This window comes from Aspergillus oryzae, chromosome 5 (genome assembly GCF_000184455.2).
Source record: "Aspergillus oryzae RIB40 DNA, chromosome 5".
Classification (NCBI taxonomy): Eukaryota; Fungi; Ascomycota; class Eurotiomycetes; order Eurotiales; family Aspergillaceae; genus Aspergillus; species Aspergillus oryzae.
Genome location: NC_036439.1, coordinates 3364786 through 3380324, shown reverse-complemented (window position 1 = coordinate 3380324; position 15539 = coordinate 3364786). Strand labels below are relative to the sequence as shown.

General features: G+C 48.2%; 7 protein-coding genes across 7 annotated transcripts; 4 read left to right on the top strand and 3 right to left on the bottom strand.

Annotated features, from left to right (window-relative positions):
* Positions 1-111: 111 nt before the first annotated feature.
* AO090120000267 (putative C6 finger domain protein) lies at positions 112-1887 on the top strand (the record flags this gene model as incomplete). The annotated part of the gene is made up of 3 exons (XM_023237672.1): positions 112-717; positions 843-1073; positions 1186-1887. The coding sequence occupies 3 exons, from the start codon at positions 112-114 to the stop codon at positions 1885-1887; spliced, it is 1539 nt and encodes a 512-aa protein (XP_023092480.1).
* Positions 1888-2382: 495 nt separating this feature from the next.
* On the bottom strand, positions 2383-4901 carry slx4 (the record flags this gene model as incomplete). The annotated part of the gene is made up of 2 exons (XM_023237671.1): positions 2383-4021; positions 4180-4901. The coding sequence occupies 2 exons, from the start codon at positions 4899-4901 to the stop codon at positions 2383-2385; spliced, it is 2361 nt and encodes a 786-aa protein (XP_023092479.1).
* A 1875-nt stretch (positions 4902-6776) lies between these two features.
* Positions 6777-7854, top strand: AO090120000264 (Bax Inhibitor family protein; the record flags this gene model as incomplete). Its single annotated transcript, XM_001823947.3, has 2 exons — positions 6777-7306; positions 7371-7854. The coding sequence occupies 2 exons, from the start codon at positions 6777-6779 to the stop codon at positions 7852-7854; spliced, it is 1014 nt and encodes a 337-aa protein (XP_001823999.1).
* Positions 7855-8452: 598 nt separating this feature from the next.
* Positions 8453-9160, bottom strand: AO090120000263 (uncharacterized protein; the record flags this gene model as incomplete). The annotated part of the gene is made up of 1 exon (XM_001823946.1): positions 8453-9160. One exon carries the CDS (start codon positions 9158-9160, stop codon positions 8453-8455), a length of 708 nt encoding a protein of 235 aa, XP_001823998.1.
* Positions 9161-9523: 363 nt separating this feature from the next.
* On the bottom strand, positions 9524-10487 carry AO090120000262 (uncharacterized protein; the record flags this gene model as incomplete). Its single annotated transcript, XM_023237670.1, has 3 exons — positions 9524-9585; positions 9759-10414; positions 10480-10487. 3 exons carry the CDS (start codon positions 10485-10487, stop codon positions 9524-9526), a joined length of 726 nt encoding a protein of 241 aa, XP_023092478.1.
* Positions 10488-11487: 1000 nt separating this feature from the next.
* AO090120000261 (RBM8 family RNA-binding protein) lies at positions 11488-12080 on the top strand (the record flags this gene model as incomplete). The annotated part of the gene is made up of 2 exons (XM_001823944.3): positions 11488-11739; positions 11850-12080. The coding sequence occupies 2 exons, from the start codon at positions 11488-11490 to the stop codon at positions 12078-12080; spliced, it is 483 nt and encodes a 160-aa protein (XP_001823996.1).
* A 1289-nt stretch (positions 12081-13369) lies between these two features.
* AO090120000260 (putative glycosyl hydrolase) lies at positions 13370-15217 on the top strand (the record flags this gene model as incomplete). The annotated part of the gene is made up of 1 exon (XM_001823943.3): positions 13370-15217. The coding sequence occupies one exon, from the start codon at positions 13370-13372 to the stop codon at positions 15215-15217; it is 1848 nt and encodes a 615-aa protein (XP_001823995.1).
* Between the last annotated feature and the right edge of the window lie 322 nt (positions 15218-15539).

Below are 15539 nucleotides of genomic sequence, written 5' to 3'. Positions count from 1 at the left end.
TAAGCTGCGCTGCATCTTTCACTAGCTCTGAGTATTATACTATTTCAAGTGCCGATAGTTCTCAGGTGCTGTCCCATCACCTGTTCGGACTGGGACTGCCCACCAATTGAAATGTCTAACAAACGGAGTTTTGACGAGGCTGCTCTTGAAGGCTACGGCAACAACGAGTTGTTGATATCCAATGCTGGAGATACTGTTGACGACGCGTTGCTCTTCGAAAACATACAGCTTAGCCCCCCGAACCCCGAACTAATCGAACAGACAATCTCGCAGCAGGTCGAGACTGCTGAGGTACCTTCTGCTGCAGTTGATCCTGAGGAAACTTCAACAACCACCATTCCTAGACCTCCAGTTGAAGATAACGATGCTGCTATAACTACTGCCTTGGGAGCTGCCGATCCCTCAACGGCTACGTCGGATGCCACACAAGAATCGGAAGCTGTTACAGCTCAGCAAACTGCGCAGAGACCACCTAAGAAGAAAGCTCGGAAGAATCATGTACCTACGATAAATAGAGGTAAAAAGGACTGGAGAGATGCATATCTCACTAATCACCACAAAAGAAAGAATAACATGATGGCCGAATGGGTAGCGGCAAAGGAGAGGCACAAGAAGTATGAGGAAGCAACCTGGCCAAACGGCGATGTCCCTGCTGACAAAAAATTCAAAAAACGTGAGCCTCTCACAAGAGCGCCTACGGCTTGTGATTTCTGCAGAGTAAGTGCACCGATCGATCCAGCATCTCATTATTCTTAAATGACCCAGTTCATCTTCCATCTCGCTGTTGGACAGCACCTAGATGCCATCTTGTTATCATTGTCCTATTAACTCCCCAAAAATAGCTATTTAAGTCGAGATGCAACAGTGACAAGGACACGGAATGTTCAAATTGTGTCAAGTCAAACTCATGGTGCGGCGAAACAAATGCTTCGACCGAAGTCACTCATTATCGCGGATTGAGTAAGGACCAGGAAGAAAAAATTCAAACGCTGCAAGAGGAGCTTGATGGGCTTAAAAGACGCGAACAGAAATACAGGAACGAAATCGAGGAGCTGAAAAAACAACTCGACGATGTGAGCACGAGCATGACTCCCTACCATATTTCGGCATGCTAACATTTTCATCTCTTCTTTCCAGTGGAAAGCATGGGTCCCCAAAGATGCATGGCCTAAACATGGCCAAAAGCCTCCTAGTGCTCTTCTCCCCAACTTTCCTGCGAGAAACAATTCCCGAGCAAGCTATTCTTGGGGAAACAACCAAGTTCCCCCTCTGCCGACCTTGTCTACCTCATATGGCTCCTGGGAAAATCCCGGAGGCACAGAATATGGCAGGAACTACGGTGGGAAAGGCATTACGCAAGTTCCGGCAGCTGGGAGCTTGGGTCCTAATCAATCGAACCATCAACCTGGTCTAGGTACCGTTGCTAGTGGCTCGTCACAAACGGCTCTCGGCTATCCTCCGCAACAAAATGGAGTAGGACCTACTTCACTAACTAATTACTCCCAAATTGGCCGTCTTCAACCGGACACTCTCCTCCGTCAAGGCACAGCTGTCAATTCCTACCATGAGCGGATCCATCAACCCCTTGACGGCCAACTGGACGGAATGACTCACGGACTTTCCACCCTCCAGTACGGTGGTTTCAATCCTTCACTGGGCCAAGGGCTTCCGCATATGCCATCCTTGGCCTCGCAATATCCTGCGCCGTTGCAGATCCAATCACTCCATAACAACCAAATGGATTACTATGCCTCTCCTTCTCCTGCAACGGTCATTGCCCAGGGAGCTCATCAGATTAAAACTGACTCATCCTACGCCTACGGAAACCCGCAGACTGAGGAGATACCTTCTAATTTGCAACGATCAGCAGAAGACGACGAATTATGAGGAGGGAATCTGTACTTGAATATTTTGGTGTATCTCTCGTGTTACCTAAAGCGGGCGTTTTGTAATGGTTTCTTGTGTCTTTCTTTCATCTTACCTCGCTTATACTTATATCTTCTACTATGATTCCTGTTGTACAAATTAGTCTTGAGGTCTTAGAGCGATGGTTATTTGTATATTACTGTGTTGTTCTATGATCGGGTTTAGTTGGTCTATTGAGTATAAGAACTATGTATCAAAAACTCAGAACTACAAATACGTATACGCGAAAACGCAGTAAGCTACGCTATATTTAGTTGCGTAGGTATTTTGCTATGTAAGAAAGAACTAAATTCTATAAAGGGTATTTCCAATGATATATATCCCAAACACCAAAAACACCCAACACTCCAAAAAACGTATGCAATGCAATGTGCTGGCTTCCAAAAAGGCAGTATCGTAAAAATGATGCAGCAATAGCCATATATGGTATACGTAACCTTTTCTGCGCACCAGAGCTCATCGATAGCAACAGCAAATCCCCCGACTCTCACACCATTTTCTCAAGAAAGCGGCACTGACTTCCCGATCCTCGCCAACGAGACCTAGACCCTCGGTGTTCAACCAGGTGGCGAAATCCTCGAGGATAATGGGGTCGTACATGAGGATCTTTTCGTGCCAGCTCGGACGACTAGGCGTTCCGGCTGGCTGTGCGTGCATGGCCTTGAAGATTTGGTCGGCTAAGTCTGGTTGTTTCTGATTGAGGGTTGCGCTGTTATTAGTCGTTGACTTGGTGGTACGGGGTTTGGGGCGAGATGGGCTATATAGTGTTTTTGAGACAGGTAAGGCTTGTCTGGTTTCGGGGGGTTGGGGTGTATATCTGTTTTGGATTCGGAAGGGTGAAGGGAGGGTTTCTTCTTCTGAGTCTTCGATTTCTTCGACGTTGCTGAGGGACTGTATCGGCGGTGGTTGAGTTGGTTTTGATTGAATGCTCGGGGCTTTGGTAGCATCGCTGCTTGATGGCGTTTTCCTGGAATTTATTTTTGGGGGTGGGTTTGAGTCGGGGTTTGTTTTGGACTTTGCGGCTGTTTTTCGTGAGGTAGCGGTTTTGCGTGGCTGTTTCTGAGATGTGTTGGGTTCGGAAGAGGTGAGGACAGGAGTTGGTTCTGTAGATGTGTTTTGCGAGCCAGCTTGGGTTTCGAAGGTTGTGCCTTTACCATGCTTAGACACCCAGCATTTTTGAAGAAGGTCGATCATTGCCTTTCGGTTCTTTACGGGCTTAAAACCGTACGAGGCGACCTGTCTCGACAATTCGGCATCCGTGAAGCCGTTGTAATTCGGCATCTTAGGTTGCGGCTTGGAATGTTGCGAGGTGGTTCCTTTAAGGTTGTCGCTAGCTTTAATCGTGGGCATACCAGGTGCTGGGGATGGTTCTTTCTTCGCGGCTGGGATAGCTTTGAGCTTAGGGGGCTCACTCTTGGGCAAATCAAACGGTTCTTTAGGAGGGACAGTGGCTGCATCCTCCAACGCCTTCTCATTACGGCTATCGTTGGTCGAGGTCGTCATCTTAGCAGGCTCAGGTGTATCCACCAAGTCCACAACTTCCGTTTGGCGAATCAATGACCCTTCTAAGTCTCTGGCTGCAACAGACCATAGACCTCTTGCAGTAGTAAACCGTGAGGTGGGTGTTGCACATAGTGTTGAACTCAGAGGAGAGGGCTCTGCCACAGCGTACCTCTCCGACTCACTGATGGCTGCCTGTAGCTCTTTTAGCGAGGTTGGAGAATCCTCTCGCTCTAATTGACTACAAGTTCCGAAAATGAGTTCTTGGTTTTCTAGCGACTTTGCAGCTGCTTCGGGTGAAAGAACTATGAATTCGGGCTCCTTAGGTTTTGAGGTGGCTTTCCCTTTCCTTTTCGAGCCTCTTGTTCTTGAAGTTGCTGCATTTTCTCGAGAAGTAGTGGTTTCTTTGCTTGACGAATCTGATCCCTCGTGGGAGTTATTGAGATAACTTGCTGTTACACGAGCTGTAAGTGTCGTAAATTTCTTTGTCTGTTTCTTCGGTTTCTGCTTGGGTTCTGGCTGTTTCTGCTGGCTATCTTCAGTGAGGTTCTTATCGTCGATATCATGCGATGCTGGCTTCGATGAACCAAATAACCTGGAATCCACGAGCTGTTCAAAAACATGTATTAGCTTGAAACACCGGGTGACAAGGACAATACAAGTCATACCTCTATACGTCTACGCTTCGTTGGACCATCATCTCCAAGATTCCTAACATCACTCTGAGCTGAAGAAATATCATTGAAACCGTACTCAGACAGCAGGCTACCAAAACTTTGGGGGTTGGCTTCTGCAACCTCCTGCTGACTCGACTCTACCGTTCGCGCAGTAGTATCCTTAGTGGGCGTCCAATCTATTCTCCGCTTCATAGCAGTTTCTAATTGTAGACCATCAATTTCTAGACTAACGACCCCACTGGCAGGTTTCGTTGGCGGCAAGGCGTTCGGAGTCGACACATCCATAATCTTCTCCTGAGGCGGTTTAGCCTGCACATTGCCAGACTTCGCAACCCTCCCCATTATAGTTCTGTTCGTAGCTTTTCCACGCTTGCCCTCGCTATCCACGCGCTTCTTCCTGGCGCCTGCAGTTTTCTTCGGTGCGCTCTGTTGTGCTAGGCCAGCAAGTCCCGAGTCACCGAGTACCGTCTGCGACTCGCTTGCGGGCTTCCTGCCCCTCCGCTTGGGTTTGTCCTGTGAGGAAGCGCTTTTTGCTTTAGAAGTGGTGTTAACCTTTCTGACTGGTGGTTCCTTGGGTGTCTTGTTTTCCTTGTTCCGTGATGGGGTTTCAAGCTCAAAAAACCTGGAACGCGTAGAAATTTGGAATAACTCTGATGGTGATCGTACCGGAGACGAAGATGCACTTGGCGGGGACAAGTCGAACAGCTTCGCGGGATCATGAGCAGGCAGTACTGGAGAACCGTTGGGAATGCGATCTGGGGATGAAGAGAGGACGATAACGTCCGCTGCGGCGCTCATGGTGGCGAGTCGGGGTAATTCGTCCTAGGAGTACACGACTGGCAGGGGCGCGAATAATCCGCCAGTATAAAGTTCGCGTAAATCCTCCGTATTCTCTCTTATTAGAAATCCATGTAGGCAGTTGCATTTGAGGTGTATGTCGAGTTGTCGAGTAATTGTTGGAGAGAATGATCATTTGAGCGGGTTTGTCTTGGCATAAGTTGCTATATTACTGCTTTGGGATTTATTTAGCAGTGGGCAGGGCAACCGATTGTATTCCTGTTTTCTTGCAGCGAATGTTTGCAATCGTTTGTGTCTAATCTACGAGGGTTTGTTAACTGTCACTGAAGGCTGTTTTAGAATCGAGTATATTCGTGAATAATGTTCGTTAGATACTAAGTCACAGTATTGGGGTATCAGCTCTCAGCGTTGTCCAGTATATCCCGTGAATACCATTCAGTCACTGATAATATTATATCTCAACACGCATGTTGCTCAGAGCCATGGCGCCATCCGCGCCTATGTTAAAGGAGCGAGAGCCAAGAACTTGTGTTTTTTGTGGAGTACCCATCCACTAACCTCAGCTTGGCCGCATACGCTCGGCACCATAGCCATAGTCTCGCCGAAGGAAGTCAACCAGGCGAGATAAAGCCTATTGCCTTGGAAGTCGCTCGGTCCGAGGTCACTTTTGACGGATTCCAAGTCGACGTGCGAATTTTGAGAACACCAAGCAATCAGGTAGCTCCTCGCAGGGCAATCGCACCAATAATGGAATTTTCGAGTCGCCCATTGTCACCGTTGCCAGCACCATTCACTGGACCCGCAGGAGCAGATGGCAATGCTCCCAATTTGTAGGCCTTCTTTATTTTAGTAACATCCGCGATCTTAGACAGAGTCTCGTCATTGAAGGGTACAGGTGAGCCTTCAATAGATTGAGCCAGATGTGCCGCTACTGAATCATGGGTAATTTCCGGTGTTACAGACACCTTCACTACCAACAGATCTTTCGTAGAATCGCTGATACCAAATTTCCGGAAGGAGTCGGCAATCTGCAAACTGTTAGCTCTTGAGGCATCAAAGTATCAGCTACAGATCAACCCACATTGTTCGTGGGGCTAAAAGAGAAAACAATCTCCGAGTGGACATTTCGAGATTTCAGACGCTCATTGAGATAGTCATTTACCGCCCGGAAGATTGCGGACGAAACGTGCGCTCTCGAGAGAACCTGCATATCGTGGTCAGGGTCCTTGATTTCTTTAGCGAGCTTTCTTGACATCAATGCCATACCATGCTTGCATCGATGAATGCATATTCGAAGTCCGCGTTTCCGGAGATGAGCTGCTGCCGTAGAAAAGGAGCATTCTCGATGTCACGGTAGAGAGCTACATGCACAGGCAGAGAAGAAGGGAGATGAGGGAGGTTTATGGTTTCTAATGTTGAAGACATGGTGAGCTGAGAGTTATGTGCTTTGGCACTCTTCAAAGCCGACAATGGAGCTGTGGAAGCTGAAACACACGACCAATTGGCAAAGGTAGTTCTACTTCCACCTGTTTGCAATGGTGATCAAGGAAATAAGAAAATCGGTGATATGCAATATCCGTATCAGCAAAACTGCAGCTCTTTTCCCCCTCCCCCACTATGACATCGGAGAAAGGAAACTAGTTATCGCCGACCCTCCGTTAGTAAGCTGTGAGTCACACGTGATGGCGATTGCACTTCTCGAACTTTCGGGTAGCCGTAGCGCCAGAGAGCGGAGCAAACATGCAGAGGTTCGGGAGCGAACACTCCTAATCCGGAAAAGGGCGGAAAGACTGATATCACCGGCCCGCGGCTTTTAAATAGCTGCTCTCCTTCGACGCTAAACCGCCATCATTAACTCGTCATCCCATCTTAACCATGGCGTTCTTTTTGCGGCGTCCATTCGCCGTTCCAACGGCGCTTCGTCAAGTCCCTAAAACGGCCAACACTGCTCGATTCTTCCACAACTCACCGATTAAGCCATCTCAATCCAAGCCTCTCGGCCCGGCCACCTCCTCTATCTTTGCGAAATCTAGACAGACCTTCCAGAATGCCTTCCGTCGTACCTACATGCAACCTACCTACGATGCCACCCAGGGTGGCAATCTCACTCAGCGACTTCTGTATGGCGCCGCCATCGTTGGTGGAACCATCCTGGCGACCAACATGATCTTCAACCGCGAAACTAGAGAGGATGGCGGCATGGCTCCCTACGAGCGCAGCTATCTGAACGAAACTTTCATGCACACTGGACTTGGTATCGCTATTATCGGTATTGCTGCTCGGGCTATGCACATGAACGGATGGTCTTACCGTTTGATGGCCATGAACCCTTGGCTCGTCGCTGGTCTTGGCCTGGTTGGAAGCATCGGAACCATGTATGGTACTTACTACACTTCTCCCGACAAGTAAGTAATTTTCCCCCCTGTCTCTCTGGCCTATTTTGCAAGGAATTGGCTAACAGACACCCAGCTACTTGGCTAAGTACGGTCTCTGGACTGCTTTCAACGTCACCCAGGCAGCCCTCCTCTCGCCTTTAATGTTCATGCACCCCGCTCTGCTTGCTCGTGCTGGTCTTTACACTGTTGGAATGATGGGCTCTATTGCTTTCGTCGGTGCTACTGCTAAGCAGGACAAGTATCTGTACCTTGGTGCTCCCCTGCTCGCCGGTGTGACTATCGTCGCTCTTTCTGGTCTCGCTCCTCTTGTCCTCCCCGCTACCGCCACCCGCACCTTAATGTGGTCTGAGAAGATCTGGCTGTATGGAGGCCTTGCTGTCTTCGGTGGTTTCACACTCTACGATGTGCAGAAGGTCCTGCACCACTCGCGTATGGCTGAGAGGGGCCTTATCCGGAGGGATGTTGTGAACGAGAGCATCAGCCTCGAGCTTGACTTCATTAACATCTTCATCCGTATGGTCCAGATTTTGGCCATGCAGCGCAACAACAGGAAATAAGCTACTGCATCAAGACGCGTCTAAATGGACTGGGCAACCCTTGATCAGCGACAAGGCCACAAATGGCACGAAATGAAACACCAGTTTCATCTCACTCCACAACGAAGCCATGACACTGGGAGGTAATCTTGGAGGAAAGTGAATTTAATTCGGCCTCGCTTTTTATCGCAATTTGTTGACTTCCTTATGTATTATATTTGCATGAGATAGCTGCTTGGTGGCTGCTCGTCGCCCGCCTCACATGCATAACTCGTTCTGTGGGACATTTTAGCCACTTCTGCTGAATCCCAGGGTCGGCAAACTGATTCTAAAATCAATTTGGCATGAAGTCACAGCAAAGATATCTGAATGTCATTTCAGACGTCTAGAGATGGAAGTAATATCTCCGCTCCTCTCAAATAATAAATATTTCTCTGAAAACAAAGAAAAAGAAAAAAGAATTCCTGGTATTCCTCAGTTATGGTGTAGTTCATCATTCACTTCGCCAATTATGAATAGCACGGTCATCTACTATCTGTGTAGAAGTCACTTTCTCGCTCGAAGCGAAAGACATGTACGTGCAAATCACACTTGCACATATCTATCTAGTATAATGCTCTCAAACAGTATTTTTAGACAAAAATCTCGTCTTTCCCATTGTCTCCTTGATCCACTTCTCCAACATAGTCTGGACTACCTTATCCTCCATTTTCAAATCTGGAAGAGGAACAATGTCATCTCCCGTCCAGCACTTTCGAGCAAGAGGATAGTCATCATAGTCCGTAATCTCGCAGTATGAGTGGAAGTATTTGGGGTCATCAAAAGGGTTTAACCTGGTAAAGTTGATATTACCCTCCGGACTCGTCCCGTTGGTGATATAGGCCATGCTATTAATAACAGTATCCGTCATGAGAAATATGCCACAATCATGAAGCGCCTTGCTCAGGTCAAGCAAGTCCTCACTGGACCCGAAGTGCGGGTTGAGTGCGTACATATCCTGAACCCAGTAGCCATGGTAGGCTTCTCCGTACGAGACACGACCCTCGATCTTCTTAACGATTGGGGATACCATCACAGCATCGAAGCCCATGTCTTCAATGTGATCGAGACGATCAATCATCCCTCTCCAGGTTCCGCCGCAGTATAGCCCTGCTGTTATATTACAGGCGTGAGTCTTGGATCCATCCGTGCGTGCAAAGCTATCTGTCATGGCCTGATAAATGGATCGTGACTTCCAGGCTTCTGTGTCTGCTGCCAGAGCTGGTAAGAGTAGAGTTAGGGCCGATACAGCGCAGATCCAGTGTGTTAATTTCTGTGCAAATGCCATTTTGCTGTAGATACAGGGGGGTTGAGGTGAAAAGGAGGTTGTAGACGGCTGTCTGCAATATGCAGGGGAAGACGTTACACACAAACCATGGTCCACCTTGAAATTTTCATTCCAAGGCAAGGAAATCGTGATCTGTGGAGATTGAAAGCTGGTAGCTGTTGGCGAGAAGGGTATCGTGCAATGAATGTTGAGTAAGAGGTTAGGGTGGAGGCTATCCACAGAGCAGATCACATATCGTTGATGGGCCACAATGGTCAAACGAGTGTGTGAGGACTGGAAGGCAGACTACACGGTGAGAGGTGAGAATTGACATGCTGTTATAGAAGTATTTGTGAATCATATGCCTACAACGGCTCTAAAGAGTTATGACAATCTCCCGATGCTGTTTGATCTGTTCCTTTTTGGAAGGTTATCTCGTGATGCTTCTGTTCGTAAGTGTAAGTTTAGTATACACACTAGTAGCTGTGGGCCACAACATAGATATCAAGTTTCTGGGCACTGCATAGACTGCTTGATATAGTGGCTTAAGTTGTAGGATGTCAAGTAGATCAGGCAATAGCAGAGTCCTGCTGCAATAACGTGATATCGTTTTCTTTACCGATGGCATATTTCTGCTTCCCCTTAGCCTTCAGCTCGGCCAATCTGTTCTTGTAAATCTTAACATCCCTCTCAATGGCTCTCCAGTTCAGCCCCGCTACAGATGGCCTATCCTTCATCCACACCATATCAGACCACTGATCTGCTGTGATCCTTCCGAAGGACTTGAGGATCAATGCCACTGTTTTCCATTCCACCAGCCGCTCTTCCGGGAGGAATAACTGAAGGGTTTGCCGGGGCCAGTCGCACAGATATACAACGACATAAAGGTCGTTGTACAATTTGCTTTTGAGACGAGGAGGCGCAAATCCAGAAATCTTCTCTTTCACCGAGATCATGCTACCTCTCACGGCACAAGCTGAGCTTCGTATCCGAACGGTGAGTATCAAAGAGCCATCGGCGAGCCCTTCTAGGTTCATGAAATGCAAGTTTGCAGCATCGAGTTGCACACTAAAATTCCAAAACGTATACTTCCTCGTGGGGTCATTGATAATCTCGCGCAAGATCATGGCGTTCCCGATTGGGTCAAATATCACATCGATACTCGAGCCTTGTTGATTGAGTGGACAAAATTGGTCAGGCTGGTCGCCATAGAGGACTATCTCAACCTTTCTGTTCTTCCTGGGATAGGGCTGACAGCCACACTTTGGATCGTCACTAGAGGTGCAAAAGAGGGTTTATCAGAGCTTGGACGTCTTGAATGACAATTATTCGAAGCTTACCAACGCATCTTCGTTTAATGTTTATGATGACCTCAAAGGAATGTCTTTTCTCTTGGATAAGAGGATACTGCCATGAAGGTGATCTCTATGAAGCAGCGCATTGTGTGATGGGGTTATAGAGTAGGAACACAAAATAGGTCGAGTGAAGGGTAGCTGGGTTTTATTCACTCATTTATTGCTTGCATGAGACTGGACATAGGGCGACTCCGTCTGTCTTTAGTGAATGAGGACTCAACTCTCCACGATAGTGCACTCTATTACTCTTCATTTGCCGCTTTTACTGAGTACTGGTATGAATCGGTCGTTGACCAAGGGATATATTGGTCTTGCCTGAAAAACACAAGCTACACACATTAGTATGATGATAATACCAATAAAGGATCCGTGTTGTAACTGAATTTTGCAAAGTATTCTGAGCTACCCAGGCCAAGTGTGCTATTCTACGCTCCCTGCTGGCAAACTCCTGGGGGCTTTATTCTCCCAAGACCACACGGTAGTCATCTGGCCGCTGCTTTGTTTCTTCTATCTAGACAGCATAGGCTCAGTTATAGCATCTCACAATGTGCTTATATACTGTATGGTTCTTTGTTCATCCTACAATGGACATTGAAAATGTACTACATGGTACGTTTTGCATGGAAGACATACTGGGAGATTCTGGTCAGGTTAGAATGCTTCATATTACATATGTAGCTTGCTCTCTAGTCTACAATATTCTTTATTATCGGGAGAATTGAGATTTCTTCTTTACAAGTCATAAATTTTGGAAACATATTGTAGTTGCGTTTCAGCCATAGTTCCCATTGATCAGGGCTGATAACGCGCGCTTACATAAGCACACCGCGAGCTAACTAACCTCCGGCAATGAATGATCGCTCCCAAGCTTCTCGCGACCCAAGGCATTGTGAACGATTTCGTCGAGCCGGAATTCACTTGGTTGTTTTTTTTTCCCGTGGCATCCTTTTCGATATATAAACCTCTACCCATTCCCACCCCTCTAACACCACCATGTCCGGAGAAATGGAAGTGGACCCGCCAGTTTCGCATGAGCAGGAGGAAGCCCCAGCGCAATCTGGCGGCGGCTTTGAGCCACGAACCCAGGCCGGGGCCGTTGCAGTGCGCAGTATCGAAGGATGGATTGTGATCGCCACCAACATCCACGAAGAATCCTCAGAGGAAGATGTGACCGACCTGTTTGCTGAGTATGGAGAGATTAAGAACTTCAATTTGAACCTTGATCGTCGGACGGGTTATGTGAAGGTGGGTTGATATCTACATGGATTTTTCTCTGCTTCGGTTTCGTCGTCCGTTTATCGTTATGGCTGTTATCGAAATGGGTATGAGGAGATATTGATTGTAGATCGCTACAGGGATACGCCTTGATCGAATATTCCACTCTGCCCGAAGCTACAGAAGCTATCAAGAACTTGAACGGAACCAAGTTACTTGATCAGACAATTCAAGTTGACTATGCATTTGTCCGGCCGCCTCCCTCGAACAAAGGCAAGGCTGGTGGGCAAAGAGGCGGTGGTCGTGGTGGACGAGGCCGCAGCAGGAGCCGCGAGAGGAGTCGCAGCCCCGGCGCTGATGAGAGGGATTAAGCCATGTCATTCAGATTGGTTCTGTAGACCCTTTCACCGTTTCCGGAATATGTGGCTTGATATAGCCCCGATCTAGTTTCCCTTTCTGTTTTCTAAATGTCCCAGTTCACCTGCGTCGGTTTTTCATGAGAGGGATATACCACGATTGAGAATCATGAAGACGTGGGTTCTGGTTTCGACTTCTACACACCGCTCCGATAGGCATTGATTACTAGAGTGAATGTGCTTCTGGCCAGCATTATCTTTCGTGGAGCCTTCACAGGGCCATCGTCTGGCGGGACGGTTATCCAAAGAGATACATGCTGGCGTCATGATCTAATAGCAATCCGGTACGACCGCGCGCTTCAGGAAGATATCCGATCGCTTGCTAACATGGGAGGTAGAAAAAAACTCCAATTACTTTGAATTTGCCTTTCTAGGATATCCAAAATTTGACTACTAGATGATTCCGCGTGATAACGCATGATATGCAATGAACCAGGCAACCTTTGTCTTAATTTGCTCGCTTTTGGCTCCATACTTCTGCGTTAGCGCAATAGTGGAACAATGTTATTGAGGATTGGGTTGTAGTTGCAACTAGCGCATCGAGTTAGAAGGTCTGCTGATCCAGTAAAGTTAAGCTACTGTTTCATTATGCATTTCAAATGGGAATACGAAGACGATATCAGAAGACTGCGCAAGGACTCATGATCTGGTTCCCAGAGGGCGCGTGACACCTTATCAAGAAACGACAAGGGTTTTGAGAGAAGGTTGACAGTGAGCATACAGTCTTCAATGAAGGTAGTAGTAGAAAGTAGTGTACTGTGTCAGTGAGAAACAATTTAATCATACCCTAACCGGGTTTCCAAAGACGGCACGCATTCCAGGGAAAGGACCAGTTAGGGTATAAAAGCGCCCCAGTTAGTTCCCGCTGGACCTTCCGAGTTTAAGTGCCAACTTAACCCCCGCACTCCCCGACTTCCTTCTTTCCTCTTCCCATGCGGACTTCCTTGACTATGGTGAGTGCGACATCGTCGTACAACTGAGAGAGCATGACTTGAATCTCATTCTTCTCTCTTCACTCAATTGGTTGCAGGACGTTCTCATCCTTTCCTTTACAATTTGAAGTTCTTGTGCCCCCCGTCCAAGGGTTCTCTATCTTGCATTGGAAAGCATCTTTAATTGGTGGGGGTTTCCTCAAATCGAGGTCCCCCTGTCAGTTGGAATTCCCTTATTAATTAACTACTATACAATTCTTTTTGGCACCGGGAGTTTCAAAGAAGACCGGAAATATATAGAATACAGGAACCATGGCTGCATTCTCATACATCATTAGACTCATTTGCATATTTATGCTTTTATGTCATACCCATGCGCTGGCGCTGCGGTCGCAAGACATACTGGCGCCACCTCCGGAGGCACCACTCGTGCTTGATGCACCAGCCGAATCACCGTCAAGGCAATCGGGCCTGCCTCCCTCGGAATCGCCTCCGGAGCCTAGCAAATCCGTCGGCAGCACGCTACAAGATTTGCTTCATGCCTTGAATGTGATGCAGGACACTTACTTTGAGCTATGGCAAGGTACTTGGCCCTCTAGTATCGATTGGACTGCTGCCGTGATCGGTACGCATCTCTCGGCCTCAGTCGCATCACTGTCGTCCTCCACGGAAGATGTCTCGTCTAGTATTTTCTCAGATGCCGATGTCTTAACCGGCAAACATCGCTCTTTATCCTTTGAGAACCTAATCAACCACTTCTTTGACCAGACCGTAGCGTTCTATTTTGGTGAAGACGCCTTTGCCGTGAGAAACCAGGCCTATGACGATATGCTGTGGGTTGTGCTGGGCTGGTTAGAGAACCTCAAGCTGCAGGTATTGCACTCAGATCTGCACTTTGACGGGCCTTCGGGGTCCAACCTGTCCAGGAACCACCACTGGCATGGGGCTCAGTTCCGTACCCCGGCTGCTCATAGAGCGAGGCTCTTCTATGGACTTGCGTCAGGTGGATGGGATATCTCCCTCTGCGGAGGTGGAATGATTTGGAATCCGCGTTTAACGCCTTATAAGAACGCCATAACGAACGAACTGTATATATCGGCTAGCATTGGGATGTATCTCTATTACCCAGGTGATGTGATTGACTCACCTTTCGTACCAAACAGCGTTGATGATCAGTTATGGTCGGACGGTTATCCTCACCACCCCGCTCATCTGCAGGCTGCGATCGAGGGGTACAAATGGCTCAACGCCTCGAATATGATGGGGATCGGGGGACTTTATGGGGATGGCTTCCATATCAGCGGGTGGAAGAGCGCTGAAGAGCCTGGCACCCGCAAGTGTGACGTCCTAAATAAGATGGTATACACGTATAATCAAGGAGTGATCCTCAGCGGGCTGAGGGGCCTCTGGCTGGCCACTGCTTCATGGCAGTACTTATACGATGGGCACGACCTTGTCCGCAACGTTATAACTGCTACAGGGTGGCACAACAAGAAAAGTAAGAAATGGGCCGGCCTTGGCCGTGGGGGCGTTTTGGAAGAGGCTTGTGATTCGGGGGGCAGTTGTTCTCAAGATGGACAAACATTCAAAGGGATCTTCTTCAATCATCTAGCAGAATTTTGTCGACCCGTCCGCCCTCAAGAAGAACGCTTCCTGGCGAGTGCGAACCAGACGACGGGACCAGGCAGCGACTGGGAGTACATCTATGATTGGCATCAAGCACAGTGTCGCAAATATCGACCTTGGATCGAACACAATGCCGAGGCCGCGCTGATGACTCGAGACAAGGACGGCAAGTTTGGCATGTGGTGGGGCAGGCGATACGGTCAAACGGATCACGCAGTCATCTACGAAAGCCCTCTGCCCCCGGATGCGACTGACTACCGGAACTACGGCGACCACGCACAAGGCTCTCAGCCACTTCAAGGAGCATCCCGCTTATCCGGAGATTCCATATTTGGAGTAGAGAGACCAGTATACCCCGCATATGCACCCGGTCAGACACGTTCGACTGGCGATGCAATTGCTCTTGGGCTGCATCCGACGGACTATAACGACCGGGGCCGCGGGAGGACTGTGGAGACGCAATCTGGAGGTGTAGCCGTGCTGCGAGCCTTGTACCAGTGGAAAGTGAGTGCATCTCGTCCCAGTGCTGCCTAAATTTGGCTACTGGGTGGGAGTCAATTGTCGTGTGTTGCGTTGTATAAATATTTGGGAGCATTCTTACGATTGGTTATGTTTTGGCGTTCGGTCTGAGTTATATGGTCCGGCGTTGATGGAGTTGGCCAGCGTAGCCAACGCAAGGACTGGTTGTATCGGAAGTAAAGATCGAACTCGCGGCTGCCATGATCATAGCCTTGCTAGTATTGGTCCAATGTATACTTTTTGCATTCTTCCTGTTCCATGTTGGACCAGCTTAGGCCACCTGGTCTAGGATCAAGGGAGAAAAAACTGCCCGTTACCTTGCTCACGTAGACCGGTA